Below are 25,500 nucleotides of genomic sequence, written 5' to 3'. Positions count from 1 at the left end.
CACAAGGTTCGTTTATTCTTGACCCGAATCAGAATTTCGACATTGTTTTTCTCTCTTTCTCATAGTTGCTCCATAGCCATCACCTCTTTACAAATTTTGCTTCATTCATAATCTTCACAATCTCAACTACCCCTTTTACACTTCCCCACAACAACAACAAACAAAAAGATTGAATCTTTTTCCCTTAAGTTCCAAAAAATCATCAATTTTTTTGAAAATCCCCCCAAAAAATTATCATTTTTTGAAATCTCTAAGTCAAAATTTTCAATTTTTCAGATTCCACACCTTAATGGGTGTGATTTAAGATCAAGAAATCATGTTGGGTGCTGTCCAATTAGGACTTTTTGCAGCAGGGGTTGTACTTTTTGTCCCTATGGGTATGGCAGGTTGGCATTTAAGCCGTAACAAGATGCTCTTTTTCAGCTGTGCCCTTTTCATCACTCTTGCTGTTGGTGTTCATCTTGTTCCATATTTCCCTTCTGTTGCATCTTTTCTTTCATCAGGTTCAAGTTCAGGTTCAGATTCTTTATCATCTGTTATTGTAAATCGTGATTCTTGTTTTTCTTTACTTCATCAAGTAGCATTTGATTTTCAAGAATTGAGTAATAATAGTAAAAGGGGTTCTTGGAAATGGGTTGAGTCTGAAAATGTTGTAGATTGTGATTTCCAGAAGTTGACTAAGAATGATGCTTCAGATTTGTTAAATGGGTCATGGGTTGTTGTTGCTGGGGATTCACAAGCAAGGTTAATGGTGGTTTCACTTTTGGAGTTGTTATTGGGGGAAAGTAAGATGGAGATAATAAAGAAGGATCTTTTCTTGAGGCATAGTGATTATAACATATTTGTTGATGAGATTGGGATGAAGCTGGACTTTATATGGGCACCTTATATGAGTAATTTGACTGATTTGATAATGGGGTTTAAAGAAAAAAAGAGTTATCCTGATGTATTTGTGATGGGGGCAGGGTTATGGGATATGTTACACGTAAATAATGTGTCGGAATATGGTGTTTCGTTAAAGTCTTTGAAGGATTCAGTAGTGTTGTTGTTACCAGTTTCTTCAGCGTTTGCTAACGGTGATGGTTCTGGGACGAATAATGTGATTCCACTTCGGTCACCCAACTTGTTTTGGTTGGGGATGCCTAAGTTGATAAGCTCAATGTTGAAAACAGATGAGAAGAGGGAGAAGATGGATGATGTAATGTGGCAAGCTTATAATGACGAACTTTACAGAAGTAAGCTGCTTCAACAATCTGGTGGACCGTTGTTTTTGCTGGACGTGCATTCATTGAGTAATAACTGTGGAGCTGATTGTATGTCCGATGGGATGCATTATCAGGGGGCTGTCTATGAAGCTGCTGTACATATCATGTTAAATGGATTGCTGATAGAATCTAACCAGAAGCTATGATGAAGCAATTATGGTTAACGATGTGACACCCTTCCACAATGGGAAAGGGCAATCTAATTACTATGGTAATTGCTAGAGCTCATACTTCAATAATGTCGATGAATATTTTTTTTCCAAGTATTCATTTGGCAACTGATATTTCTATAGCAAGAATTCATTGATGGTAGTTCATATTCTTTTCCCCTTGTTCATTTGTATGATTACTGATACTTACACGAATTGTATTCTAGAGCAGGAGAAACTCCTCATATCTCATATGTAGAACAATCGACGTTTCTGAAATGTGTACAATATTGAGAATCCAATTAAATGATTGCATCTCTATATGGTATTCTACTTGCTTTTATGTCAAGTTGACCTTATCTCTCTTGAAGCTACTTAAATTTGATACCATAATAGACCTTGTCTTTTTCTGCTTCTCTAGTTTTGTGTTTCTTGGTAGTTGTAAGGTCTAACTTGAGTTTATATATGACTCTTTTGTATGTTTGATGCTTGTACTTTGAAGTTTGTAGTCTTGCATTGGAATTAGAACATCTCCAGGAAGCTTCTTACTCTCCTTGTATGTTTGAAGCTTCTTACTCTCCTTGTATGTTTGAAGCTTCGTTGGGTACATGTCGGATCCTTCAAAAGTAATGCATTTTTGAGGATCCGACACTGGTGTGGCAACACTTTTGGAAGGTCCAAGCATCATAGCTTTATAGCTATATCAAGATGAGTGGAAAGAAAAAGATGATTTTCTGATTGTGTTGTCATGATGCAAGGTGAGGAAATTTGTCTCTTCTTCCCTCTCCAACCACTGGAATTTTTGCTACGACTGTAAATGAAGTTCGTATTTAATTGCATTTTTGAACTTATTCAAATATATAGTTGTTTGCTATGTTGCTCATACTCTCTGAAAATGTTCTTGTACCTTTGTCGGATCCTCCAAAATGCACTAGCTATGGAGGATACAATACACACCTATCAATATTTTTGAAGAATCCGAGCAACGTAGGTTGTTTGTCAACTTTCTAAGGTGGGGAGGTAGTTATTATCTTGAATATACATGTCCTTTAGTTTGTTAGGAAGCTTTGAATTAGGGAGAAAGTCAGGGCAAAAAGCTAGAGATTTACCTTTCTCAGCCCTTATAAATGGAGAATGGACCATAATTCTAGTACAACAACAACATACTCAGTGTAAAATTATGCCCTCCTGATTCGGATCTTTAGGCGTTTATCGCCTGAACATGGAATCCATCTGCTGGAGTGAAAATTATCTACAGCGACACTGGCTGTACGTGCAACATTATTTTTCATATAGCTAACAAACACAATACAATACATGTATAAACAATGAAACATACTTACTTACTATTACATTCAAGTGATCTTACAACTTTGCACTCCAAAATCTACATCTGGTAGTTCCCCATCATAAACAAGCACAACTCAATCTCAATGAATCCCTCAAATAAGGTCCAGGAACAGATACAGTGCTGGCAGAGTCCTACGATTCGAACTGCTTACCTTGAAAAGTCTGTCCAAAATTCCAGATCTTCGGAGCAACATTGTAAGATGTTAAGGTGACTCCATCACTGCTTGTTATCTCGAAAGCTAGTGGTTGATTCTTCAAGTCCGCACTTATGTGCCAGTTTTGGCCCCAGATTCTACCCATAGGGAGCCATCCTGTTCTTGAACCCTTAACTTTTGCTGCCACTATATCACCCGTGCCTGCAACGTTACTGATTAAAACAGACAAGAATATTCCAGCACCATTGATCGTGAATCGAACTCCTCCTTCCTTTCTGCACTTTATTCTGTTGGAAATTGTGAAAAGAGGCACACTGTAAATTCTCCATCAACTGTAGATTCAGAACAGAAGAGCTAACAAAAACTTGAATATTCAAATAAATATCATACATGTACTTGCTAATAATCAAGATACAAAACTAAACTGTAGCTGGAGTTCAGAGGAACTTTTGCAAGACTCAAGAAGGGGACAACAACACACCGACTAGAGAAGCTGTTTTCGAAAGACCCTCGACTGAGCAAACAATGAAAAAGACGCAATAGTAACAAATAAAAACAACAAGAAGATAATAAGATATTGAAACAACACGTAGTGATAGAAATCTATCAATAACAGAAAGAAAAGAATTATACTGAACTCTGGGAAAGGGAACAAATTCTAATCCTTGACCTCTACACCCTCCTATGAAGGGTCATGTCCTCGATGAACTCAAGATGTGCCATATATTGTATCTGGATTTCAGAGGAGCTTTTGCAAGACTAAAGAAGAAGGTGAGACAAAATTGTACTTGGTGAATGTTCAAGTGCAACCAAGTGATACCTGAAGGTGGTGAAAACAAGGAATACTAAATTCAGTATTAGATCGGTGAATATGGTTTTATTAGAAGGGAAATGGAAGGACTTCCCTTATAAAATGTTGGTGCCTGGAAAATTCACAGATTTTGAGGCTTGATCTGTTTTGATATGAGCAAGGTAATGCCAAGCACACTAAAGGAGTTGTGCTTGAAGATATGGTGGGTGAAGGGCAGGGAGGAATAAGGAAGCAGTTGCTCTGTAAGCTTTAATACATACTATGATGAAAATCAACGTAAAACACTGTAACTCTGGTGATTTCGTTGGATACTATCGATATAGAAGGTTCACATAGTTGACCACAACAAGTTTCGATTTGAGGCATAGTTGATTCATTAGTTCAGGATTGGAATTCAGTTCAGCTTTGCCACAAATAGATCACCCTATATGAACCAAGGTTTAGGCAAATGGGAAGAGTTCATCTGATCGCTCTCTACTAGAATCCGAGCCTTGATACCCTTGGTTGTCATTCCAACCCTTCAACCACCACGCCAACCTTAGGGGAGTATGATGCACATTATTATGACGGGAAAATAGTTTAATCCTCCATGAACGTCGTTGAATTAGAGAATCACAAATGAAATTATGTGAATAGTTTCATGAGAGCCCTCTACGAGAGACATTTAAATAGTTACGGACCCCAAAATCCTAAAAATTTCCTAAGAAATTGACCAAAATTGCTAAAATCTCCAACATTTGAACCATCTAATGCTTCTTATAACAACAACTACGCCTCGATCCCAAATAAGCTGAGATTGACTATATGAATCCTCGATGACCATTTTTCTCCTTTTTAAATTTATCTCAGACCAGAATTATTCTTGAAACGAAGGGAGTAATGAATTCTCCCAATAAAGCATCTAAAACAACAATAATACCCAATGTCCCACAAAATAGCGTCCTGAGAGGTAGAGTGTAGGCAAATCTTACTTCCGAGGTTGTTTCGATAGATCATCAACTTAAGAAATAGCAAAATAGCAGAACAATAACCACAACAAACTAATATGGTAATCGAAATACAAGAAACATCCAATAATAGAAATTAAAGGACAAGAAACTATACGAGCAATACTACCTTCGATACTGAACAGGCATATTTGAAGCTTTCCAAATAGCAATTTTCTCAAAAGCTTCAATCGGCAGAACAAAATGAGCATTCGGAGGGTTACAATGTCCACCGCCATCAGGTTCAAATCCATAATTCGGAGCACAAAAATTCGTTGCAGTAACAATAATTGAAGTACCCGGAATACACCATCGGAGTTCCTCAACACATCGAACTTCAAAGCAAGCTCCGCAAATCTGACCCTTTTCGAATAGCACAGTGCTTAATCCAGCTGTCGATTTACCATACCCACTTCTCTCTAAATCACCGTACCCACACGCGCCACCTACTACATCCCGCGGATCTGCAGGAGCATAGTAGGTGGCCCGTCCTGGCCGCCACTCCGATGGGTGAGCGGCGGCGGCGGTGGAGGAGGAAGACGGTGACCAATTGTAGTGGGAGTGAGCTAGTGAGAATGTACTACACAGTGTGAGTGTTAGTAATAATTGTAGCAACATTTTCGACAGTACTGAGAATTTTGGGAATTGGGAAATTTTATCATTTCTACATTGATACTACTGTAGTTTTTTTTCTTCCTCCTGACCCGATTAATTTGAATTCGCATTTTGCAAGATTCATTTAAGAAGAAAACACGTTGTAGTAGAGTTTTTTCTTATTCAGAACTTGAATTTGAAACATATAATTATAGCTTTTTTTTTGTTTTCAACCCGATGTTGGATATTTGTATTGGTATTTGAATAATTTGAAATTGAGTCGGTTAAGACTCGTTTAAAAGGTAAATGTCTTGTAATAGGATCTTTTTTTCCATATGTAGAGCACAAACACGAAGCATCTAATTAAGACTGATGAAATTATTTCATCTAATTATAGGTAAAATTCAAATTCAAAACATCTAATCATGAGTAATAAAATTTTATTCATTCCATTACTACGCGGGATGGCTACGTGTACTATTGTGTTTTGAGTGTCGGTAAAGTGAAGGACAATGGCATTGGCTATGCATTTTTGAACTTCAAAAGTTGTCCGTTGTTCAATACTAGGCTGGGACAATGCTTCATAACTCGACCCCGATTAGTACAGTTAGATAGTTAGAGTTTCTTCGTACCAAACACAAATATAAGATTTGAGACGAAGCTATTAAATTTTAGCTACCGAATATGTAGATTTTCCTATAGCTCTGCCCTGCTATGGAGCACCACATGCAAGTAATTGCAAGCTAGTAGATTATTCAATATGAAAAAGAATTATATGTGTTTATTGAAATTAATATAGACTATATATATAACTGTATGGAATCAAAATAACAAAGCGTCATGTAATAGTTAATAATCGTAAATTTTAACGAGGATACAGAGGAAACAAAGAAAAGTAAAAGCCAATTTTGAACTGCTAAAACTGTGTTGAAACATTAACCTCTAGTAAGCATACAAGTGGACGTGCCGGAGTGGTTATCGGGCATGACTAGAAATCATGTGGGCTTTGCCCGCGCAGGTTCGAATCCTGCCGTCCACGCTTTTTCTGTTTTTTTTTTTATAGATCTTTTTGATCGATATTTTTCAATCCTTAAAATTAAGACGTTTGAATCTAACTGCACATCTGAATATTAAGATATTGTATTAATCCATCTCTTTTATTCACTTTGTCGTGTTGGGGTGACGTTTGAATCTAAGTGCACATCTGAATATTAAGATGTTGTATTAGCTCATCTCTTTGATTCACTCTGTCGTGTAGGGGTGCATATCTTGTATCAATTTTTCAATATACTAATCCGCTAGCCAACCAATAAGATATCAATTATTTTTATTGTTTTTTCATTGAATTTCATGTGGTATCAAATAACGTAATACAATATCTCATTCACGAGCCAAAGGTTGTGCCCATTTCGTGTGTTGTTTTGATTTCAGAATCAAAACACCTTCTCCTTCATGATATTCAGAAGAGAGTAGAGCTTCAAGATCGACTTACCTTCTATTTTATTAAGAGGAATGAACCCATACACCTCCCACTATTTTTGGGTAAAGATTCTTATTTGCCTAGCTTTGGTAAAAATTTCCCCTACACAATTCATAAAAATTTCAAGAATTCCTTGATGGATAGATCCGTCCACTCAACACTAGTGTAGAATTGAATTTTTTATCTAATGAATCTCATTTATAGTTAGGATCGACCATACATTTTCTTTTCATTCTTATTTTACATCATAAACAAATAAAACTAGAATTTCATGGTGTATCAAATAACAAATTCATTTCTATTATTGTTCTATTACTTTGGTCTCTTTGCACCAATAATCTATCAAAAACAACTTTCTAGGTTATAATTTTTTTTTCTTTTATCTTTTTTTTTTTCTCTAAAAAAAAGTACAGCCAAAATGAAAATGAAAAGAAAAAGGATATTACGCCTCCACGATAATGACTAGAAACTTCTAACTTTTCACTACATTTCACATTCTTCAAATCAAATTTTCCTCCCGCTCCACCCTAATCTTCTTTTTCTTTTGTTTTCTATCATATTGAAACTCAATTAAATTCAAATTCTCGTCGTATAATTTCATACCGAGTAACGCTATATCATACATAGGGCTCAAACCTAAAATGTCTAATTAAGAATTAAAAAAAAGTACTTATCAATCTACTACTACCTTTATCGACGATTTTTCATTAGTAATTCCATTTCCCAACATTCATGAAAATAATTATTTACATTGTACAAGTATACATATATATGACAAATCACCATAACCAAAACATTGGATTCTTTTTTTTTCTTAGTAAATGTCGAGAATTTCAAGAATGGATCTATTACAAAGTGGACAATAACCTCGATTTACCCAAAGCTCTCTTGAACACACCCTGCAAAATGTGTGACCACATGGTATAAATGCTGCTCCTTTTTTTCTTCTCATACACACACAACACACACTATCACTCCCCACCCCCACCCCACCACCCCCCTCTTCTTCTTTCTCCATCAAAAATTCTCCTTCATACACTTCTGTTTCCTCTAACAACCTCATCAACGACATTCTTGTTGGCGTCCCAGGAACATTTCCCGAGACACCTTCATCGGGCCTATAATTTGGGCCGGGCCTAATGTTGACTTCATTGTTGTCATAAGTTGGTACATTCATCGGGCCACTTTCATTGGGTCTCAGTGGGCCGGGCCTTGAGCCCGGATGGATGTTGACTTCATTATTATTGTCATAATCTGCTCTGAAGTGGCGTTCGGCGGCCAATGCGGCCGCCAAGTTCATCCCGGAACTTCCTCCTCCGGCCACCGCCAGACACGTTGTCATAGCTGACGGTGTTTCTGACGGTGTGTGGATATGATGACTCATCACTTCTACGTCGTCGTTTTCGTCTTCATCGTCAACGACACTAAACGTTGTTGCTGGCATGATACCCCAAGTGGACCCGCAACATCCGATTCGTTTTAATCCTAGCCGTTCAGTTAGACTCTTTCGTCGTCTTATAACTCGATCACCACCGTCCATTTTCTATATCTTTAATTACTTTGATTTTTCCTGCAAATTTAAAATCCAAAATTTCATCTATGAAGCCATTTATAGATGAAAATTTTGAAATATAATACCATAAAACATGTGTGTCTATATAAATTTTCAAAATCCAATATGACAAAATAAACAAACGGAACAAGTATATCCGAATTTCTTGATGCGTTCAATAGAATTCAATATTTTCTAGAACACAAAATCAACAAGAACAACAGATATATTCAGTGTAATCTTACAAGTAGGACATGGGAGAGCGGTGTGTATACAATCCTTTACTTATCTTATGAAAGTAAAAACATTGTTCTAGATAAACTTCAACTCAAGTAAAGCAATATCAAAATCAGTATAGAAAGGAAATACAACATTAAAAAAGTTATAGAAAAAAGGATAATAACAACACAAATAATAATATTTTAAAAATCAAAGATTTTCTAACACACAATACGTATATGGACAATCATAATTTTGAATATAATGTATATAAACATGTCTATATGAAGGATTAAAAGGAAAAACTAAAAGGTTTAGAAAAGAGAATTACTTAATATATACATACCAAGAATCAAAAATGAAATTAATCTTCCATGGTCATTACAACTATCAACTCTTTTTTGTGATTCAATTTAATTAGCATAAATTGAAGAAAAATAAAAAAGATAGAAGGAAGAAAAATGAAGTATTTTGGTAAGAAAAAATGGGAAGTCAATGAAATGTGGAGTCTTTGAAGAAGAAAGATAATATAGGACTAGTAGGTATATATGTCACTATTTTTCTTCTATTATAAATTTATAATTGATGCTTTGAATTAGAAATCAAACAAAAAGACAGATTGGAATGAAGAAAAGAGCAACAAAAGGAGAATAATTGGTGTGGTCTTTCTTGTTGTATTTTTCTTACTCGATATTTGATATTCTTATTAAAATTCAATCAAATTCGAATTTGTGTTGTAGGGACTATTTTTAAGACAACATTCCCAACAAGATTTTTAACTACTTCTCTTTATTTGGTTTGAAAATTAAAGGAACAAATTAATACAGATGGGGTGGTGGAGCCAAAATATTTAGTTCATAATGTTTATTAAATTTTGGATAAATTATCTATATATATTCAGTAAAAAAAACTAACATAAATACATAATTTGAGTCAAAAGTTATATTTAAAACCTACCTTCGCCGACTCTAACCCCAAAGATTAATTATTATTGCAAGTGTTTGAAAAAAAAAGTTGAAAGATGATATTTAAGTCAATGTTATATTTGAACATACAATTTATTTAAAATAAATAAATTTTATGATTATAAGAGTGTTTTCACTTGAAACTCATCTTCAAAAACTAATCAAAACATTAATCTAATTTATAACCAATTTTTTTTTTTAAAAAAGATAAATTATCTTTCCAAACGGTTCATTTAAGTCCCAAGATTACTTTATTTGGCTTGAAATTAGAACTAAAGGAACAAAGATTAATTATTATTTTATTTTCTGATTAAGGTTTTGAGTCTTTGACAAGAATTTCTATTTTTTTAATTATTTATTTTGAATAAACATTTAAGAAAATTGCGTGTTGTATAAGGTTTTACTCTATCCGTCCACTTTTAATTATCATGGCTTTTTTAGAGTCAAACGATAAGAATTTTGACTAACATGATGTATTTTTCATCATATTGATATGCAAAAAAATTGCAATTTATAGTACTTTTCTGTATAGTTTTTGAATATGTAAACTTTTTGTATAAAAATTGTATTAATGTAATTTAATTTAACTTTAAAAATTAAGCATCATGACAATTAAAACTAGATGAGGAGTAATAAAATTAGTCGCCAGCCTTAAATAAAGTCAAACGCCATCGACGAAATTAGGCTCACGGATCAAGATTTTCCATGTGGCATTTGCCTTTGCCTTTAGGATATCTTTCCCTTTTTTTAAAGATCAATTATTTAGTATTTTGTCTGTTTTAATCTGTTTGTTTGGTTAAATACACGTTGAATGTATTAAAATATTTTTTAATGATATGTTCTTAAATATATCAGGTGAAAAATTAAAATTGAAAAGTTGCTAAAAAGGAAAAAATATATTCTTTTTAAATGCATTATTAAAGAAAATAGGCCAAATAAATTAAAATAGAGGGTGTAATATTTATTACTTTCTCCGTTTTAATTTACTTATCTTATTTTAACTTGACATCGAATCTAAAAAAAGTAAAGAAGACTTATGAATTTTATAATCTTAAATATGTCATTTAATTTTACGATCACGTGAAAAATTGAAATTAAAGATTTGCCAATAAATAAACAAATGAAAACGAAGGAAGTATTTATTATTTACGTATCCTTTCATCTTTCTTTATATGTTCAATGATTCAATTTGTAGTTTGAGTTGTTAAACCACACATGTAATACCCTTAATTTTTGGTTAAAGAATGATAAACTCCATATTGGTTTGTTGACTTCAATATTCTCATTGTCATTACTTTATTAGTATTAAATTTCATTTCTCCCAAGTTTTTAATTGGGCCGAAATTTTTTAAAAATCGATGCGATAAATCATTTAATTTTTTTTAAGTGTTGCTAAATCGGCATAAAGAATTCATAGGAATGTTTTTCATATTTTATAACGTCTTTAATTAACATAAAAAGGGTAATATTTTGACATATAAATAGTATAAAAATGTATCACACCCCAAAAATACCTTTAAAGTTTAATATTTTATCATCTCATATTTGTAGAACAATTTTAGGGAGTATTTCTTACTACATGATTAGCTTATGTGCCAGAAGTTTTAAATTGTTTTTAAAATGGAAACGAAAAATAGAATATATATAGTATATCGTTGTAAATTTGATAATTGAATTTCGAACTTTAAAAACCTTACCTTCACGGGTCATTTGGTACGAAGAATAAAAGACAATAATTCAAAAATAAAATGTTTAATTATCTTATCTTAGGTTTGGTTAAGAATATTAATTAGTCTCAGAATTTTTATTATAATGATAAGATAAGTTATTCTATATATATGGTGAGATAACTAATTTCATGAAATATCTCAATTCATGAGTTAACTTTGTCTATCCCATCTCTCATACCTAAATAATTAACCCCAAAGTCGGTATAAGATTATGCAGAGATCAATTATTCCTGTATTAGTTATTCCACCTTCTACATAGATTTCCTCATAAACCTATGCACATACTAGTTTTTTTTTTCTCTAAATAGCAAATCAAACGCAATATTAATTTTATAGATGAATAATTTACCTCATAATTAGATACCAAATTATGCATAAGCTAACTAATACATGAATAATTAATCCCTCCATAATATATAGCGTAGATTTTCCTCATAACTAATCCTTACATTACTCTAACCAGTTACGAAACAACCCCTAAGTTAATACTCCTAATATCAATATCTACGATCCCAAAAAAAAAAAAAGAGAAAAAAATTCTATGACTAATCCTTACATTACTCTAACCAGCTACGAAACGACCCCTACGTTAATACTCCTAATAACAATATCTACGATCTAAAAAAAAAACAAGAGAAAAAAATTCCGTTACCGGGAATCGAACCCGGGTCCCCTGGGTGAAAGCCAGATATCCTAACCGCTGGACGATAACGGATTGATGTGAGATGTTTACAGTATTATTGTTAATAAGAATAAACAACACAATGCGCAAAAAAATAAAACAGTGCATGCTTGCCCTGTTCTGCAAACTCCATAAGGGGAAGCTGGCAAAACTCAAACCCCATTTCAAAATACCAATTCAATGTCCACCTCTTCTCAGGTTCAGCTACTTTCTTTATTACTATAATTTTGCCTATTTTTTAGTTTTTTCTTGGTGTTTTTTTTTTCTAGTTCTTGCATTGATTTTAGTTTGTGTTTGATCCAGAAAGATTGGATTTTTTTGGTGTATCTAAGTGATAATAATGGAGAGGATGTGAAAAGTTCCATACCCAATATTCCATTTTCGATCAATTTTGATTTTGCATTGATTTTATTGTGTTTGATTAAAAAAAGGTTGAATTTTTGGTGCTATTGAGTGATAAACTTTGAAGAGGATGAGAATAGTTCCATACCCAAGATTTCATCTCTCTATTAGTAGCATTTTGATTAGTTAATCAATCCATTCTCAAATTTGTTTCTGACCCGTTTTCATAATTTAGTCTAATAAACAAATTTGAAGTTGGCTTAAACTAGAGATTCTCTAAATTGGTATCATATATATCAGAAGCATGAGTTTAGTTTATTTTAGTATTTTGTGTTTTTTCGAGTTCTTGTTTTGATTTTAGTTTTTGTTTGATTAAAGAAGGTTGGATTTTTGAGGTAGAGGTAAGGTCTGCGTACACTCTATCATCCCCAAACCCCACTGTGTGGAACTACATTCGGTATGTTGTTGTAAATAAGGTTGGATTTTTGGTGCCTCTAAGTGATAATTTGGAAAGGGATGAGAATAATTCCATTCCGAAGATTCCACTTGATGAAGGTTCTAATTTAGTTTACTTTTAACAAACAAATTTTGAAGTCGTGTATAACTAGTGATCTTCTTAATCAGAAACTTATGCAATACTGCAGAATAAACATGTCTCAACTTAGTTGGTACCATATATATTAGTAGCATGAGTTTAGTTTTTTCTTTTTGTGTGTTTTTTCTAGTTCTTGCACTGATTTGATTTGTGTTTGATTCATAAAGGTTGGATTTTTGGTGCCTCTAAGTGATAATTTGGAAGAGGATGGGAAAAGTTCCATACCCAAGATTCCACTTTCAGAAGGTCCTAATTGTGTTGGCCGGGATTGCATTCCAGTTACTGATAAGAGGCTGAGCCGCAAGCATCTTACTATCACTGCTACCTGCACTGGCTCCGCTGATGTTGTTGTGGTACTTCTCTGCACCTTTTTCCTTTCTTCATGATCATGTTCATGTATTATTGATTGTTTAAACATATCAATCAATCATTCAACGATGACTCAATCTCAAATTAGTTGGGTCAGTTGTCTATGAGCTCTATTCTGGTTGAATTCAGTATTTGGATGATTCGTCCTAGTTAATATACATACACAGATGTACACAAACACACCCCCATGTGTGTGTGTTTATTGTGGATTATCCTTTTGTAACTTGTGGATACTAGGATTCTCGGCAGTATGCTTGTTTTCAGTCTGCAGCTTTGGTGATGAATTTTCTGCTTAGTTTCCTGTGCTTGTATACCGAGTGATTGGATGGATTGGTGGCAATTCTTGCAAGTTTGGTTCGTAAATTCATGTATACATTGCTTGTTAAATGCATGAGTTCTGTCTACACCTTGTGATAGTTTTTCAACTTATTTACAAATGTAAAAGTATGCTGGTGTCCTTGCTTCTTAATTTCCCATTGAAGTCTTTTCTTTGGAATAAACATGGGACTGGATTGCAGGAAGGAACAAATCCAGTTGTTATAAGATCAAAGGGTGAGAGAAAGAAGCTTTTGTCTAGAGAGAGGTGGAAACTCGGAAGTGGTGATATCATAGAGTTGATACCTGGGCATTACCTATTTAAGTACGTTAGCACAGCTCGTAAGGATGAAACTTCACCAGGTAACAAACAAAAAAGGCCTTTCAGTGAAGAAAACATTACTGACAAAGGCCAGATGCATGGCAAGAAGAAAGCTCGAGAAGTCTGTCAAGAGGAAGCTTCAGAAATGGTATGGGTTTCCTTGTTTCCCCATTTTGTCTCTGAATAGATAGAATCTTTTAACACGTTGTTGGGAAAAATGTGTACGGAAAAAGTTTGAACTTTTATTGCTTGTTAAATCTTTGGCTTACAGAATATGTTGCACAACAATGGCCAAGAAACAAATAGTTCTGCAGAGGCCATACGTCAGTTTAGGGTTCCCAAACACAAGTTGCCCCTCACATTCAGATTGATGAGAGTGCGTGAGCTTCCAGCATGGGCAAATTCAGAAGCTGTTTCTATTAGTGATGTTATTCAGGTAGAGTTATGCATTGTGGCTGTTTTGGGATTGGTTCTGTTTGGATGAGATGTTGGTCCTCCTAGATAGATGCATTACTGGTCATGAATTAGTGAAGGGGCAAAAGAAGATGTGACGTCAAGTTTGCTTCTGAATTCCCTGAACTGATGCTTCCCTAGTGAACTCGTGATCCTATCCTTTCTTTTCTGAGATTTAGATTCTTGCATATATTTATTTTTGATGAAGAACTCTTGCATATATTCATCCAATACTCTTCTACAATATTAAGTGTATAGGAGCTATATGGCAGCAAAGACTTTTGAGCTAAGTCGTTTAACTGGTTCCAAATTCTCACTGTGTACCAATGTGTCCTATAGATAGTTATTACTAGGTAAAATGTCCCACAATGGTTGAGGAAATAGGTGGTTGTCTTTTTACATGGTACTCTCTCCGTTTCAATTTGTTTGTGTTGGTTTTGACTTTTGCATAGAATTTAAGAAAGTGAAAAAGACTTTTTGAATATGGTCTTAAGATATGTAGAATGTACCAAATTTCCCTTTAATCTTGTGGTTTTAAACACGCCACGTGGAAAGTTAGAATTAAAGAGTTGCCAAAAAAGAAAGAGATATTTTTTTGAAACGGACTAAATAGGAAAGTTAGACAAACAAATTGAAACAGAGGGAGTATTAGGCAATCCTCATCACATGAGGTACCTTTTGGGGTTGAGTTAGTTCCAAGGTCCATTTCCCTTACATGGTTAGGGTCAGACCATCCCTATTCTTGGTTCACCCAATCTTGCTTCTCATGTAATATTATCCACGCTCTTAGAATGTCTCACATTGGTTGGGGGAATGGACTGATGTCTCTTCATATTGCTGTCTTTTGAGATTTTTTCACCTCACACTCTAGCTTTTGGAGTTGAGTTAAATCCAAGGTCCATTTTTCATATGATAATTGATAAATCTTTCTATATATGTACTTGTAATTGTTGTATAATGTTTACGTTTGTGTTGGTGGCTTGACATTGGCTCCTATTTATCATAGGGGAATGTGCTTGTAGCTATCCTCTCGAATTACATGGTGGATATGGATTGGCTACTTTCTGGTGAGTTCTGTCATTTTGCCTTATCTTTAGTTTTTTTATTTTGTTAACATTGTCTGTTTCTCCTATTATTTATGTTCTTCGACGTCTTGGATTGTCCAATGAGGCGGTTTCCCAACTTATTTGTTGTTGCCATTGTTTGTTAGATACTCTGTACAAGTTTATTTGCTTTTATGAACTAAGTTAATCTTTTTTTCTGTCTGAAGACTGATTTCATGGTCCTTTCTAATGCAGCATGTCCAACTCTAAAACGGATTCCTAATGTTCTCATCATTCATGGAGAAGGTGATGGTACCATGGAGTACATGAAGGTTAACATTTTTTAAGTTATGAGAATCTAATGTTATTGAAGTTTCTCTTGGATTAAATTTCTACTTCATTGTTTTCTTCCTTTACAGAGAAGCAAGCTTGCGAATTGGATTCTGCACAAACCTTCTTTACCGATTGCATATGGAACACACCATTCAAAAGCCATGCTTCTTGTCTATCCAACAGGAGTTAGAGTTATTGTACATACTGCAAATTTGATCTCTATTGATTGGAATAACAAAAGCCAGGGATTGTGGATGCAAGATTTCCCCTGGAAGGATCAAAATAATTTGGGCAAGGATGGTGGATTTGAAAATGATTTGGTTGATTATCTAAGCGCGTTAAAGGTATAAATGAATTCAAACCCAAAATCAAGAACAACTTTACATTGCATCAAAAGAACTTTTGATGTTTTAAAAATTTATTTAATTTGAATACACCTAAATTATTTTAGTCATCTTCCTCACACTTGATACAACAATAACATACCTAGTGTAATCTAGGTCTAGGGAGGGTGGTGTGTATGCAGCCTTACCCCTATCTTGTGAAGGTAGAACGGTTGTTTCCAATGGACTCTCGGTTTAAGTAAAGCATTACAGAAACAATATGAAAATAAAATATAGTGATGAAGAAGCCATGATGAAAATAAAGGAGAAAAGAACAATAGTCACACAAATAATACCATAAATGGGACTAGGAACAACAACAACATACCCGGTGAAATCCCACAAGTGGAGTCTGAGGAGGGTAGAATGTACGTAGACCTACCCGTACCTCACAGAGGTAGAGAGGTTGTTTCCGGGGACTAGGAAGCAGTAGGTAATAATAAATTCAAAGACTAAGATAGTATGAGAGTAATAATAATGATCTTGATAAGGAAAACTAGGCAACTCTCGACTACCTACTAATCTTCTACCCTAATCCTCACATATCCTCCTATCTAGGGTCATGTCCTTTGTCCTGTCTAATCATCTCTTCCCAGTACTTATTCGGGCTACCTCTACCTCTTCTCATACCCGTCATAGCCAACCTCTCACGCTTCTTCACTGCCTCAAGACATCTATCCATCTCCTCTTCACATTTCCGAACCATCTCAGTCTCGTCCCCCTCATCTTGCCCACAATGTTGGCCACTCCCACCTTGTCTCGAATATCTTCGTTCTTAATCTTGTCTCTCCTAGTATGCCCACACATCCATCTAAACATCCTTCTTTATGCTACTTTCATCTTCTAGACGTGCGAGTTCTTGACTGACCAACACTCTGTCCCATACAACATATCTGGTCTAACAACTTCTTTATAAGACTTACCTTTTAAGTCTTGGTGTCACATTCCTTTTACACAAGACACTGGATGCAAGCCTCTATATCATCCATCCTGCTCTAATTCGATGTGTAATATCATCGTCAATCTCTCCATTTCCTTGAATTATTGACCTAAGATACCTGAAACTTCCTCTCTTGGAGACGACTTGTGTGTCAATCCTTACTTCCACATTTGCCTCGTGAACCATTATGTTTCTGCACTTGATTTGTAGGCTTCCTTCTTGATTGGCAGACTAACATTGAAGAAACATCATTGGCTTTTCATTAGTTGCCAATCTTCATACTCATGAAAATAGAGACCTAAAAGAGGAAGGTATGAAAATGAAACAAACGTGCTTTCACTATTGTGGATATGAAGCACCTTCAGGCAGCAAACTAACATTGAAGAATGAAGACATATTATTGACTTTCATTTGTTTACCAATCTTCATGGTCACCAAAACTATAGGCTTACAAAGAGGAATGTGTGAGAATTAACTCTCTTTTTGATAAGGTTTTATCTTTTATACAACTTTTTGTGTAAATTGCAATAACTGGGTCACCATTATACTACTATTATTTTCCACCATCAAGAATTGTACCCTTTTGTAAAGCTTATTTCAAGGAACCAAACAGATTGAAGTGTGAATTAGCTTACCCTGGAACTTAAACAAGGAATTAGTACAATGATTTGTTTTTGCAATATAGAATATTGACATTGTTCCACTCTATGTGGAGAGCTATGACTATATGTATCTGTAGATGCTGCACAACATGCTATTTTAGAGGAAACTTTGTCTTGTTATGCAGTAAATCAGGACCGAGGAGCTTCACACTTTCTTGGTGTCTGCATCTGATGGCGTTTAGCCTTTTTCCCTTTTTATTAGTCACCCTCTACTGTCGGAATATTTCCTTTTTCCTTTAACATGTTTAATTCTGTTAAATCTTTCCGCAGTGGCCGGAATTTACTGTTAATATACCAGCCTTTGGAAGCTGCAAGATCAACTCCTCATTCTTCAAGAAATTTGATTACAGTAGCGCATCGGTATTTGCTCATTTATTTTACAGTAATAATCTTTTGTCACCCTAGCTGAAATTATATCTCCTTTTTGCCCACAATGTATGTGATAATTCAATATTCAGACAATGTGGTGTCTGAGGTTTTACAGACTCCCAGGACATAAATATTCATTTCTTTACTGTCCGCTCTCTTTTCAGTTACAGCTCATAGGAAGCCCTCACTACTAAAAAGGAGAAAAAGAAAGGATGAAATAAAAAGTAAAATAGAGCTAACAAACATGGCATTTCAATGTCACATTTTGAAACTAGTGCGTCTTTGTTTGGTGAAAAATTTTGCTTGCACATGTTTGCTCTTCAAAAATACCCCCGGGTGCGTGTCGGATCTTCCAAAAGTAGTACATTTTTAGAGGATCCGTCACGAGTGCAACACCATTTTTGGAGTGTCCGAGCAACATAGGTATTATGTCCTCTTTCACTATTTATCATGGTGTCTGATTCTATGGTTAAGATTTTTGTACCCATGTTGAGGCGGAGGTGATAAGAAGTATAAATTGTTGCTTGGAATTTTAGAGAACTGTGTGGGGCGAACTGTTTGTGATACCATTTAAGGTGCAGTGTGATAAAATGACCTTAAGTTGTCATTTCTCCAATTCCAGGTCAGGCTAATTGCATCTGTGCCTGGATATCATTCAGGTTCTAGTTTGAGGAAGTGGGGACATATGAAGTTACGTACTATTCTTCAGGAATGTACTTTTAGCAAAGAATTTCAGAAGTCTCCTCTTATATACCAGGTATCGGTATCTTTTTGAGTTTCATTCAGCTCCAAGGATTCTTTCACCAGATGTTTCTATATTACACCTGCATTATCAAATATCATTAACATCTGTGCCTTCAATTGCCTCCTGCAGTTCTCCTCCCTAGGCTCTTTGGATGAGAAATGGATGACAGAGTTTGCCTCTTCAATGTCGGCGGGAGTTACAGACGATAAAAAACCTCTGGGCATTGGGGAGCCAATGATAGTATGGCCCAATGTAGAAGATGTTAGATGTTCTTTGGAGGTAATATTGAACAAGTCCTATTAGACTATTAGTGGATCACTAACCTGACCATGGATGTCAAACATAAGGGTAATCCGCCGCCTATTAGCGGCATTGACTTAAGACCATACTTTAATAAATTGTTTTTATTCAGTTGACATTTGCAATAGATGTGCGTGGTCTCATTCGCTTGCTATTCTAGATGCTTGCTGATCTTCATAAGTGAAATCTGACTCCTCCTTTGATCTACTGAATGAATTTTAGTGCATCTTGCTTCATTTTCTAGGGATATGCAGCTGGAAGTGCCATTCCCAGCCCATCAAAGAACGTGGAGAAAGAATTTCTGAAGAAATATTGGGCTAGATGGAAAGCTAGCCACACTGGTCGTTGGTATAGTAGCCTTCTAAAGTTTTGAATTTCCGAAATAGTAGTTTCATTGCAATATTCTGGAATCCTTTGAAACCTGTGCATTCCTCTCTTAAATTCCTAAACCTATGGATGATGCATCACTTAAGGCCTTTACCTCTAGAGTTTTCCAATAGAAGCACTGTGGACTATTACTGAAGTAATCACTTATGTATCAGAAATTCATAATCATAGAAATCAGGCATAGTCATGTTAAGTAGTTTTATACTTGAATTACCACACGAGTTCTCTTCTTTTTTCTTTTTAATGACCTTCCTAAGGTTTTTGGGCTTTGCCAAATGGGAAGAAATTGATTGCCCAAGATCATATAATGTGCAAAACAACCCATCCCTTCACCAATGTTGCAATGTGCTACACTAACACCTCCCACCCCACCCCCACCCCCTCAGGCGTGCCAACTGGTACGTGGACAACGTTACATGGGGGTGCAAGATGGGGACATACAATAACAAGCAACTTTTTTAAAAATATTTCGGAATAGAGAAAGTGAAAGAACTTTCTCAAAAAAAGACAAATTAGCTCAAAAAAGAAAGTTACAGAATTTCTAGAAGAGAATATTTCTAAGAGTAGGGACTCAAATCCTTGGTTCGAAGTTAAGAAATGGATATGGGACCTAACTCAACCCCAAAAACTAGCTCATGAGGTGGCATTGCCCAAAACTGTACAAGGAGACAAAATAGGGAGCAAAGTAGTGACAGTGGTGAAGAGTGCTTATACTTTTGTATGTTTCTCTTGTGGTGGCAATAAAGGCAGTCACAGTAGCGCTAACCTTTCATAAACTTGTCTCTAGTGGCAATGGAAGACTCTGTAACTCGCGTCCTTTCTGGTAGGGTTTCTAGTGGTAAGAGTCAAAGTTTATGCATGCTGTTGCCTGATCAAAAAATGCTAATGCATACAGTTGCTACTTTTATCCTAGTTCGGCTGTATGCGTTGCTGAATAAATTTCTAAGTGACTGCTATAAACTCATAAAATATATATCTTGTACAATGATGTGGTAATTGTTCCATATTCTGAGTGGCATAACAATGTACAAAGGAGGCTCATTGTGAAGCTGATGTACGATCACTGCTTCTTGTGAAAATGCAGATTACTTGCATACTTGCATGCATAAAATTCCAAAAATCTGTTTTTATCTATTCCCACTACAAAGTGCATTAAAAGAAATATATTCAATATGTAGTTCTAGTGAAGCTCTAATGTGTCTGCATAAAAATTGTTCAATTCTGACCCATTGGAACAAACAATGTTGTCAAAGGCGTGCTTAACTAATGAAGCGAGGCTCAAAACATGTTGAGCGCTTTGCGTCGCTTAGCGGATGCTTCAGTGTAGGCTCTAAGACATACTTTTCCTTGCCAAAGAGCATATGAACAATTAACATTTCACTTTATCGTATTTTCTTTTTTCAATTTCTCTGTCCTTTTTTTTGTTATTCATGCTTATAATTATTTGTCTCGGATTACACATACATATTTGTTTTTTTTTCTCCATTTGTGCCTTTCTTCATCAAAGCTCATGCTATATTTGCGCGGTGCGCTTAAAGATCCTTTCTACCTTTGATAACTCTTGAGAACAAAGAAAGGATTTTCTTCATTTCTGACTTGATGACAGAAATTTCCGTCTGAATATTGCATGAGCTTTGCTGATATACACTGATCAATTTTAACTGCTGATGAATCTAGTTGCAAATCAGATTTTCCTTCTTTTTTAGCTCCTCTTTTCATTGATTTTCTTGAGAAAGGACACTTACCTTTTGTTCTTCAAATCTTCAGCCGTGCAATGCCTCATATTAAGACGTTTCTACGTTACAATGGTCAATCGTTAGCGTAAGACTTCCAAGACTCTGTTCTTTGTTTTTCTTAAGATTTGATTTCCCACTAATGTTGGATGATTGCTTTTGTTAATATTTGTTTTTTTTCTCTGGAAAAACAGGTGGTTCTTGCTTACTTCATCAAACCTCAGCAAAGCTGCCTGGGGCACTCTTCAGAAAAATAATTCTCAGTTGATGATTCGTTCCTACGAGGTATTTTTGTTCCTCTCTGGAGACTAGAAGCATCCAAGATAACAAACTGACACAGAGACTGAAGAAACTTGGTGAAAAGATCCAAATTTGTACCTGAACTATTAACTATTGCTACTTTCGCCTCATGTTACACTTCACCAACAAAAATACACTTGCCAGTTACACTTCGCCAACAAAAAGGCACTTGTCATTATGATTTGAGACAAGTTTCCCCCCTTCTTAACTAACAGGCAACAGCCCTCCACATGTCTATTTTAATCACTCCTGCTATAGACCACTGCCACGTATGCAGACACGTAGAATAACCCACCTTTACCTATTTCCCAAAAGCTGAATCAATCTTTTACCTGTATTAGTTTTCCTGGATTTACATTGACATCTTCTTAGAGGAGACAAAAACACTAAGTGATTTCTTCTCATCTGTCTTATCCTCGCCTCGGTGGACAAAATTACTTGGTACCTATTGTTGGTGGGAGGTGACATGTTTCCAGTAGAATAAGTCGAGGTGCGCGCAAGCTGGTCTGGACACCATTATTGTAAAAAAAAAAAAGAGGGTTAACATTGATATCTTGTTTATCCTTTAGATTTCATCTTGACTTGAACTTCTAAAATGACATTGTGATTGTAACTTATCTATCTTTGTCCTTGGCAGCTAGGGGTGCTCTTTTTGCCATCTTCTGTTAAACGCGGCTGTGGTTTTTCTTGTACAAATAATGGTTATCCATCAGAGGTACAACAATCATCTAGGTTTTTTTCATGTTAAGTTTATGCTTTATTAACTTTGATATGTATCGCCCGGTTTTTATTTCTTCGGATTTACAGGACGAGACTAGCATGCACGAAGGGAAAAAGATAAAGCTGGTAACTCTAGCTTGGCAGGGAAAGGGAAATGATGATTCTTCTGAAGTAATCAAGTTGCCGGTGCCTTACGAGCTTCCTCCAAAGCCATATTCCCCTGAAGGTCTTAGCTCTATAACAAAATCTCATTATAACAGTCGTGTTTTCTTTCGAACCAATTTTTTTATGTTATATTATATTATATGTTCTGTATAGCAACATTTCGTTATAGCAGCTAAAAAATATTCAAACGATGTTGTTATTAAGAGGTTTGACAGTTTACTGCTCTCTGAATAACATCAAGCTCACTGCATTTTTTCGTTGAATGCAGATATTCCTTGGTCATGGGATCGTCGATATACCAAGAAAGACATATATGGACAAGTTTGGCCGAGATAAGTAAAGATATACACCAACCAGGGCTCCTGATGTTTCGAATGAAGGGATCGATGTGTTAGGTGAAACGTTAATAAACGATTGACACTAGATTAGAGTTCTTGATTCTGTATATATTTAGGCATGAACCTTTAGAATGTTGGTACCATTTATGAGCTGGTTTTTCCATATAAATTGATGATTTTTTTCATCAGTTGGCTCTAGATTGGAGTTCTTGCTTCTGTGTATATTCTTAGGCATATGAATCTTTAGAATGTTGATACCATTTATGAGCTATTTTTTCCATAGAAATTGATGGATTTTTTCATCAGTTGGTGTTAGCATGATTGGATAGATTTTAAATATCTGTACATATCTATGTTATAACTCTAAATATTTGTGTAATGATGATAGGAGATAGCATAGATTAATGTAGCATATTTTCAGAAATATTACAATTAGGAATAGCATATATTTAGGGATATATAGCAGATTTTTAGGCATGTAAATCAGAATTCTTTCTATTTAATGGAAGAACTCTCATTTGAGAGAACTCATTCAGCAAAATTGACATGGTATCAGAGCCTTTTTCAGTGCTTTGATTCTTAGTGTCTTTCATTTGTGGTTTCTTTCAGAATTTTTTTTGAAAGTTTTTGGTTCAGCTTACTGTTTTTTAGTCAACAGTAAGTCCTAAGTATCTTGGAATTTTAGGCATCTTGGAATCTCAGTCTTGGTCATTTTGGTTATTTTGTATCATTGCATTTCTATCTTCCTTAACTTGTCAAGAACATGGCGTCATATCAGTTTGAGTCCTTCTATGTTCGTTTCACAGGAAAAAATTACTCTGTCTGGGAATTTCAATTCCAACTATTTGTCATTGGAAAAGAATTATGGGGACATATAGATGGAAGTGATCCTACTCCTACTGATCCTACAAAGCTCGATCAATGGAAGGTTAAAGATGCTCGGGTGATGACATGGCTTTTAGGGTCAATTGACCCTCTTATTGTTCTTAATCTCAGGCCATACAAGACAGCAAAGGCCATGTGGGATTATTTACAAAAGGTTTACAACCAAGACCATAGCGCAAGGCGCTTTCAGTTAGAGCATGAAATTGCTATGTATTCTCAAGGAGATCTCTCTGTTCAAGATTATTTCTCTGGATTTCAGAACTTATGGGCTGAATTTACCGATATCGTTTATACTACAATACCTTCTGAATCTATCTCCATCATTCAAGGAGTTCATGAACAAAGTAAGCGAGATCAATTTTTGATGAAATTACGATCTGATTTTGAAAATGTTCGCTCCAACTTGATGAATCGTGATCCATCTCCATTGTTGGATGTCTGTTTTAGAGAATTACTTCGTGAAGAGCAACGTCTCTTCACACAAAATGCTTTTCATCAAGGAAATGTTATCACTGTCGCATTTGCAGCTCAAGGGAAAGGAAAGGGCATGGATATGGCTAGAACTCAATGCTACAGTTGCAAGAAATATGGTCATATTGCTAGCAATTGTGGCAAGAAGTTCTGTAATTATTGTAAACAACAAGGACACATTATCAAAGAGTGTCCCACACGTCCTCAAAACCGTAGGGCAAATGCTTTTCAAGTTGGGATAAATGGTTCAACTACAGATAACTCGTCTTCAGTAGGACAAGTTCTTACTCCTGAAATGGTACAACAAATGATCTTGTCAGCATTTTCAGCTTTAGGGTTGCAAGGTAATGAGGTAATATCTAAATTTTGGCTTGTTGATTCTGGCGCTTCCAATCATATGACCAACTCAACTAATATACTCAAAAACATCCGTGAGTATAATGGTCCAACACAAATTCAGGTTGCCAATGGTAGTAATTTACCCATTACCAAGGTTGGGGATATTACTGAAACTTTCAAGAATGTTTTTGTATCACCAAAGCTCTCCACTAGTCTTATTTCAGTTGGCCAATTGGTAGATAACAATTGTGATGTGAATTTTTCTCGTAATGGTTGCCTTGTGCAGGATCAGGTGTCGGGGACGATAATCGCGAAGGGGCCTAAAGTTGGAAGATTGTTTCCTATACACTTTTCTATTCCTCGTGTTCTAGCTCTTGCTTCTACCACTACTAAGAATGAGGTTTGGCATAAACGTCTAGGACATCCAAATTCTATTGTGTTGTCTCATTTGTCCAATTCTGGTTTATTGGGAAATAAAAATCAATTTTCAGTTGCTTCCTTTGATTGTTCTACTTGTAAATTAGGCAAAAGTAAAACTCTTCCTTTTCCTAATTTTGGTAGTCGTGCTGCAAAGTGTTTTGATGTCATTCATAGTGATGTTTGGGGCATTTCACCAGTTATTTCTCATGCTCATTTCAAGTATTTTGTGACATTTATAGATGACTATAGTCGGTTTACATGGGTGTATTTTCTTCGATCAAAATTTGATGTGTTTTCCATATTTAAGAAAATTTTGGCTTACGTTGAGACTCAATTTTCCACATGCATCAAAATATTAAGATCTGATTCTGGTGGAGAATATATGTCTCATGAATTCAATAATTTCTTGCTTGAGAAAGGAATTGTATCACAACGCTCTTGCCCATATACGCCACAACAAAATGGGGTTGCTGAGCGTAAGAATCGTCATCTTTTAGATGTCACTCGTACTTTATTGATTGAGTCCTCTGTTCCATCTAAATATTGGGTTGAAGCTTTGTCTACTGCTGTCTATTTGATTAATAGACTTCCATCTAAAGTGTTAAATCTTGAGTCTCCATATTATCGTTTTTT

The 25,500-nt window shown here is 35.2% G+C and overlaps 4 protein-coding genes and 2 non-coding genes across 6 annotated transcripts; 3 read left to right on the top strand and 3 right to left on the bottom strand.

Annotated features, from left to right (window-relative positions):
• The first annotated feature begins 254 nt into the window (after window positions 1–254).
• On the top strand, window positions 255–1,619 carry LOC102605597 (uncharacterized). The gene has a single exon (XM_006343354.2). It carries the CDS (start codon window positions 317–319, stop codon window positions 1,409–1,411), a length of 1,095 nt encoding a protein of 364 aa, XP_006343416.1. The 5' UTR covers window positions 255–316; the 3' UTR covers window positions 1,412–1,619.
• Window positions 1,620–2,707: 1,088 nt separating this feature from the next.
• Window positions 2,708–5,334, bottom strand: LOC102593429 (expansin-A13-like). Its single transcript, XM_006343239.2, has 2 exons — window positions 4,847–5,334; window positions 2,708–3,206 (listed from the first exon to the last, which is right to left on the bottom strand). Exons 1-2 carry the CDS (start codon window positions 5,332–5,334, stop codon window positions 2,897–2,899), a joined length of 798 nt encoding a protein of 265 aa, XP_006343301.1. The 3' UTR covers window positions 2,708–2,896.
• Window positions 5,335–6,267: 933 nt separating this feature from the next.
• TRNAS-AGA (transfer RNA serine (anticodon AGA)) lies at window positions 6,268–6,349 on the top strand. Its single transcript has one exon. It is a non-coding gene; the product is annotated as a tRNA-Ser (tRNA).
• A 1,120-nt stretch (window positions 6,350–7,469) lies between these two features.
• Window positions 7,470–9,057, bottom strand: LOC102605265 (uncharacterized). Its single transcript, XM_006343353.2, has 2 exons — window positions 8,908–9,057; window positions 7,470–8,360 (listed from the first exon to the last, which is right to left on the bottom strand). Exon 2 carries the CDS (start codon window positions 8,328–8,330, stop codon window positions 7,605–7,607), a length of 726 nt encoding a protein of 241 aa, XP_006343415.1. The 5' UTR covers window positions 8,331–8,360; window positions 8,908–9,057; the 3' UTR covers window positions 7,470–7,604.
• A 2,842-nt stretch (window positions 9,058–11,899) lies between these two features.
• On the bottom strand, window positions 11,900–11,971 carry TRNAE-UUC (transfer RNA glutamic acid (anticodon UUC)). Its single transcript has one exon. It is a non-coding gene; the product is annotated as a tRNA-Glu (tRNA).
• Window positions 11,972–12,057: 86 nt separating this feature from the next.
• On the top strand, window positions 12,058–23,057 carry LOC102604923 (tyrosyl-DNA phosphodiesterase 1). The gene is made up of 16 exons (XM_006343352.2): window positions 12,058–12,136; window positions 13,043–13,228; window positions 13,763–14,029; window positions 14,153–14,317; window positions 15,341–15,401; window positions 15,633–15,709; window positions 15,797–16,054; window positions 17,966–18,055; window positions 18,687–18,821; window positions 18,939–19,088; window positions 19,354–19,457; window positions 21,264–21,317; window positions 21,424–21,514; window positions 22,167–22,244; window positions 22,337–22,475; window positions 22,683–23,057. The coding sequence occupies exons 1-16, from the start codon at window positions 12,119–12,121 to the stop codon at window positions 22,748–22,750; spliced, it is 1,941 nt and encodes a 646-aa protein (XP_006343414.2). The 5' UTR covers window positions 12,058–12,118; the 3' UTR covers window positions 22,751–23,057.
• The last annotated feature ends 2,443 nt before the right edge of the window (window positions 23,058–25,500 follow it).

Source organism: Solanum tuberosum, unplaced genomic scaffold, assembly GCF_000226075.1.
Source record: "Solanum tuberosum cultivar DM 1-3 516 R44 unplaced genomic scaffold, SolTub_3.0 scf00039, whole genome shotgun sequence".
In the NCBI taxonomy this organism is placed as follows: domain Eukaryota; kingdom Viridiplantae; phylum Streptophyta; class Magnoliopsida; order Solanales; family Solanaceae; genus Solanum; species Solanum tuberosum.
This window is presented reverse-complemented; position numbering and strand designations above follow the sequence as displayed.

Coding starts and splice junctions, on each gene's coding strand:
- LOC102605597 (XM_006343354.2), top strand. CDS start 317: ATGTTGGGTGCTGTCCAATTAGGACTTTTTGCAGCAGGGGTTGTACTT.
- LOC102593429 (XM_006343239.2), bottom strand. CDS start 5,334: ATGTTGCTACAATTATTACTAACACTCACACTGTGTAGTACATTCTCA. Junction 3,207..4,846: donor ATGCCTGTTCAGTATCGAAG/GTAGTATTGCTC, acceptor AATTTCCAACAG/AATAAAGTGCAGAAAGGAAG.
- LOC102604923 (XM_006343352.2), top strand. Junction 15,402..15,632: donor TATGGATTGGCTACTTTCTG/GTGAGTTCTGTC, acceptor TTTCTAATGCAG/CATGTCCAACTCTAAAACGG. Junction 22,245..22,336: donor ATAATGGTTATCCATCAGAG/GTACAACAATCA, acceptor TCGGATTTACAG/GACGAGACTAGCATGCACGA.
- LOC102605265 (XM_006343353.2), bottom strand. CDS start 8,330: ATGGACGGTGGTGATCGAGTTATAAGACGACGAAAGAGTCTAACTGAA.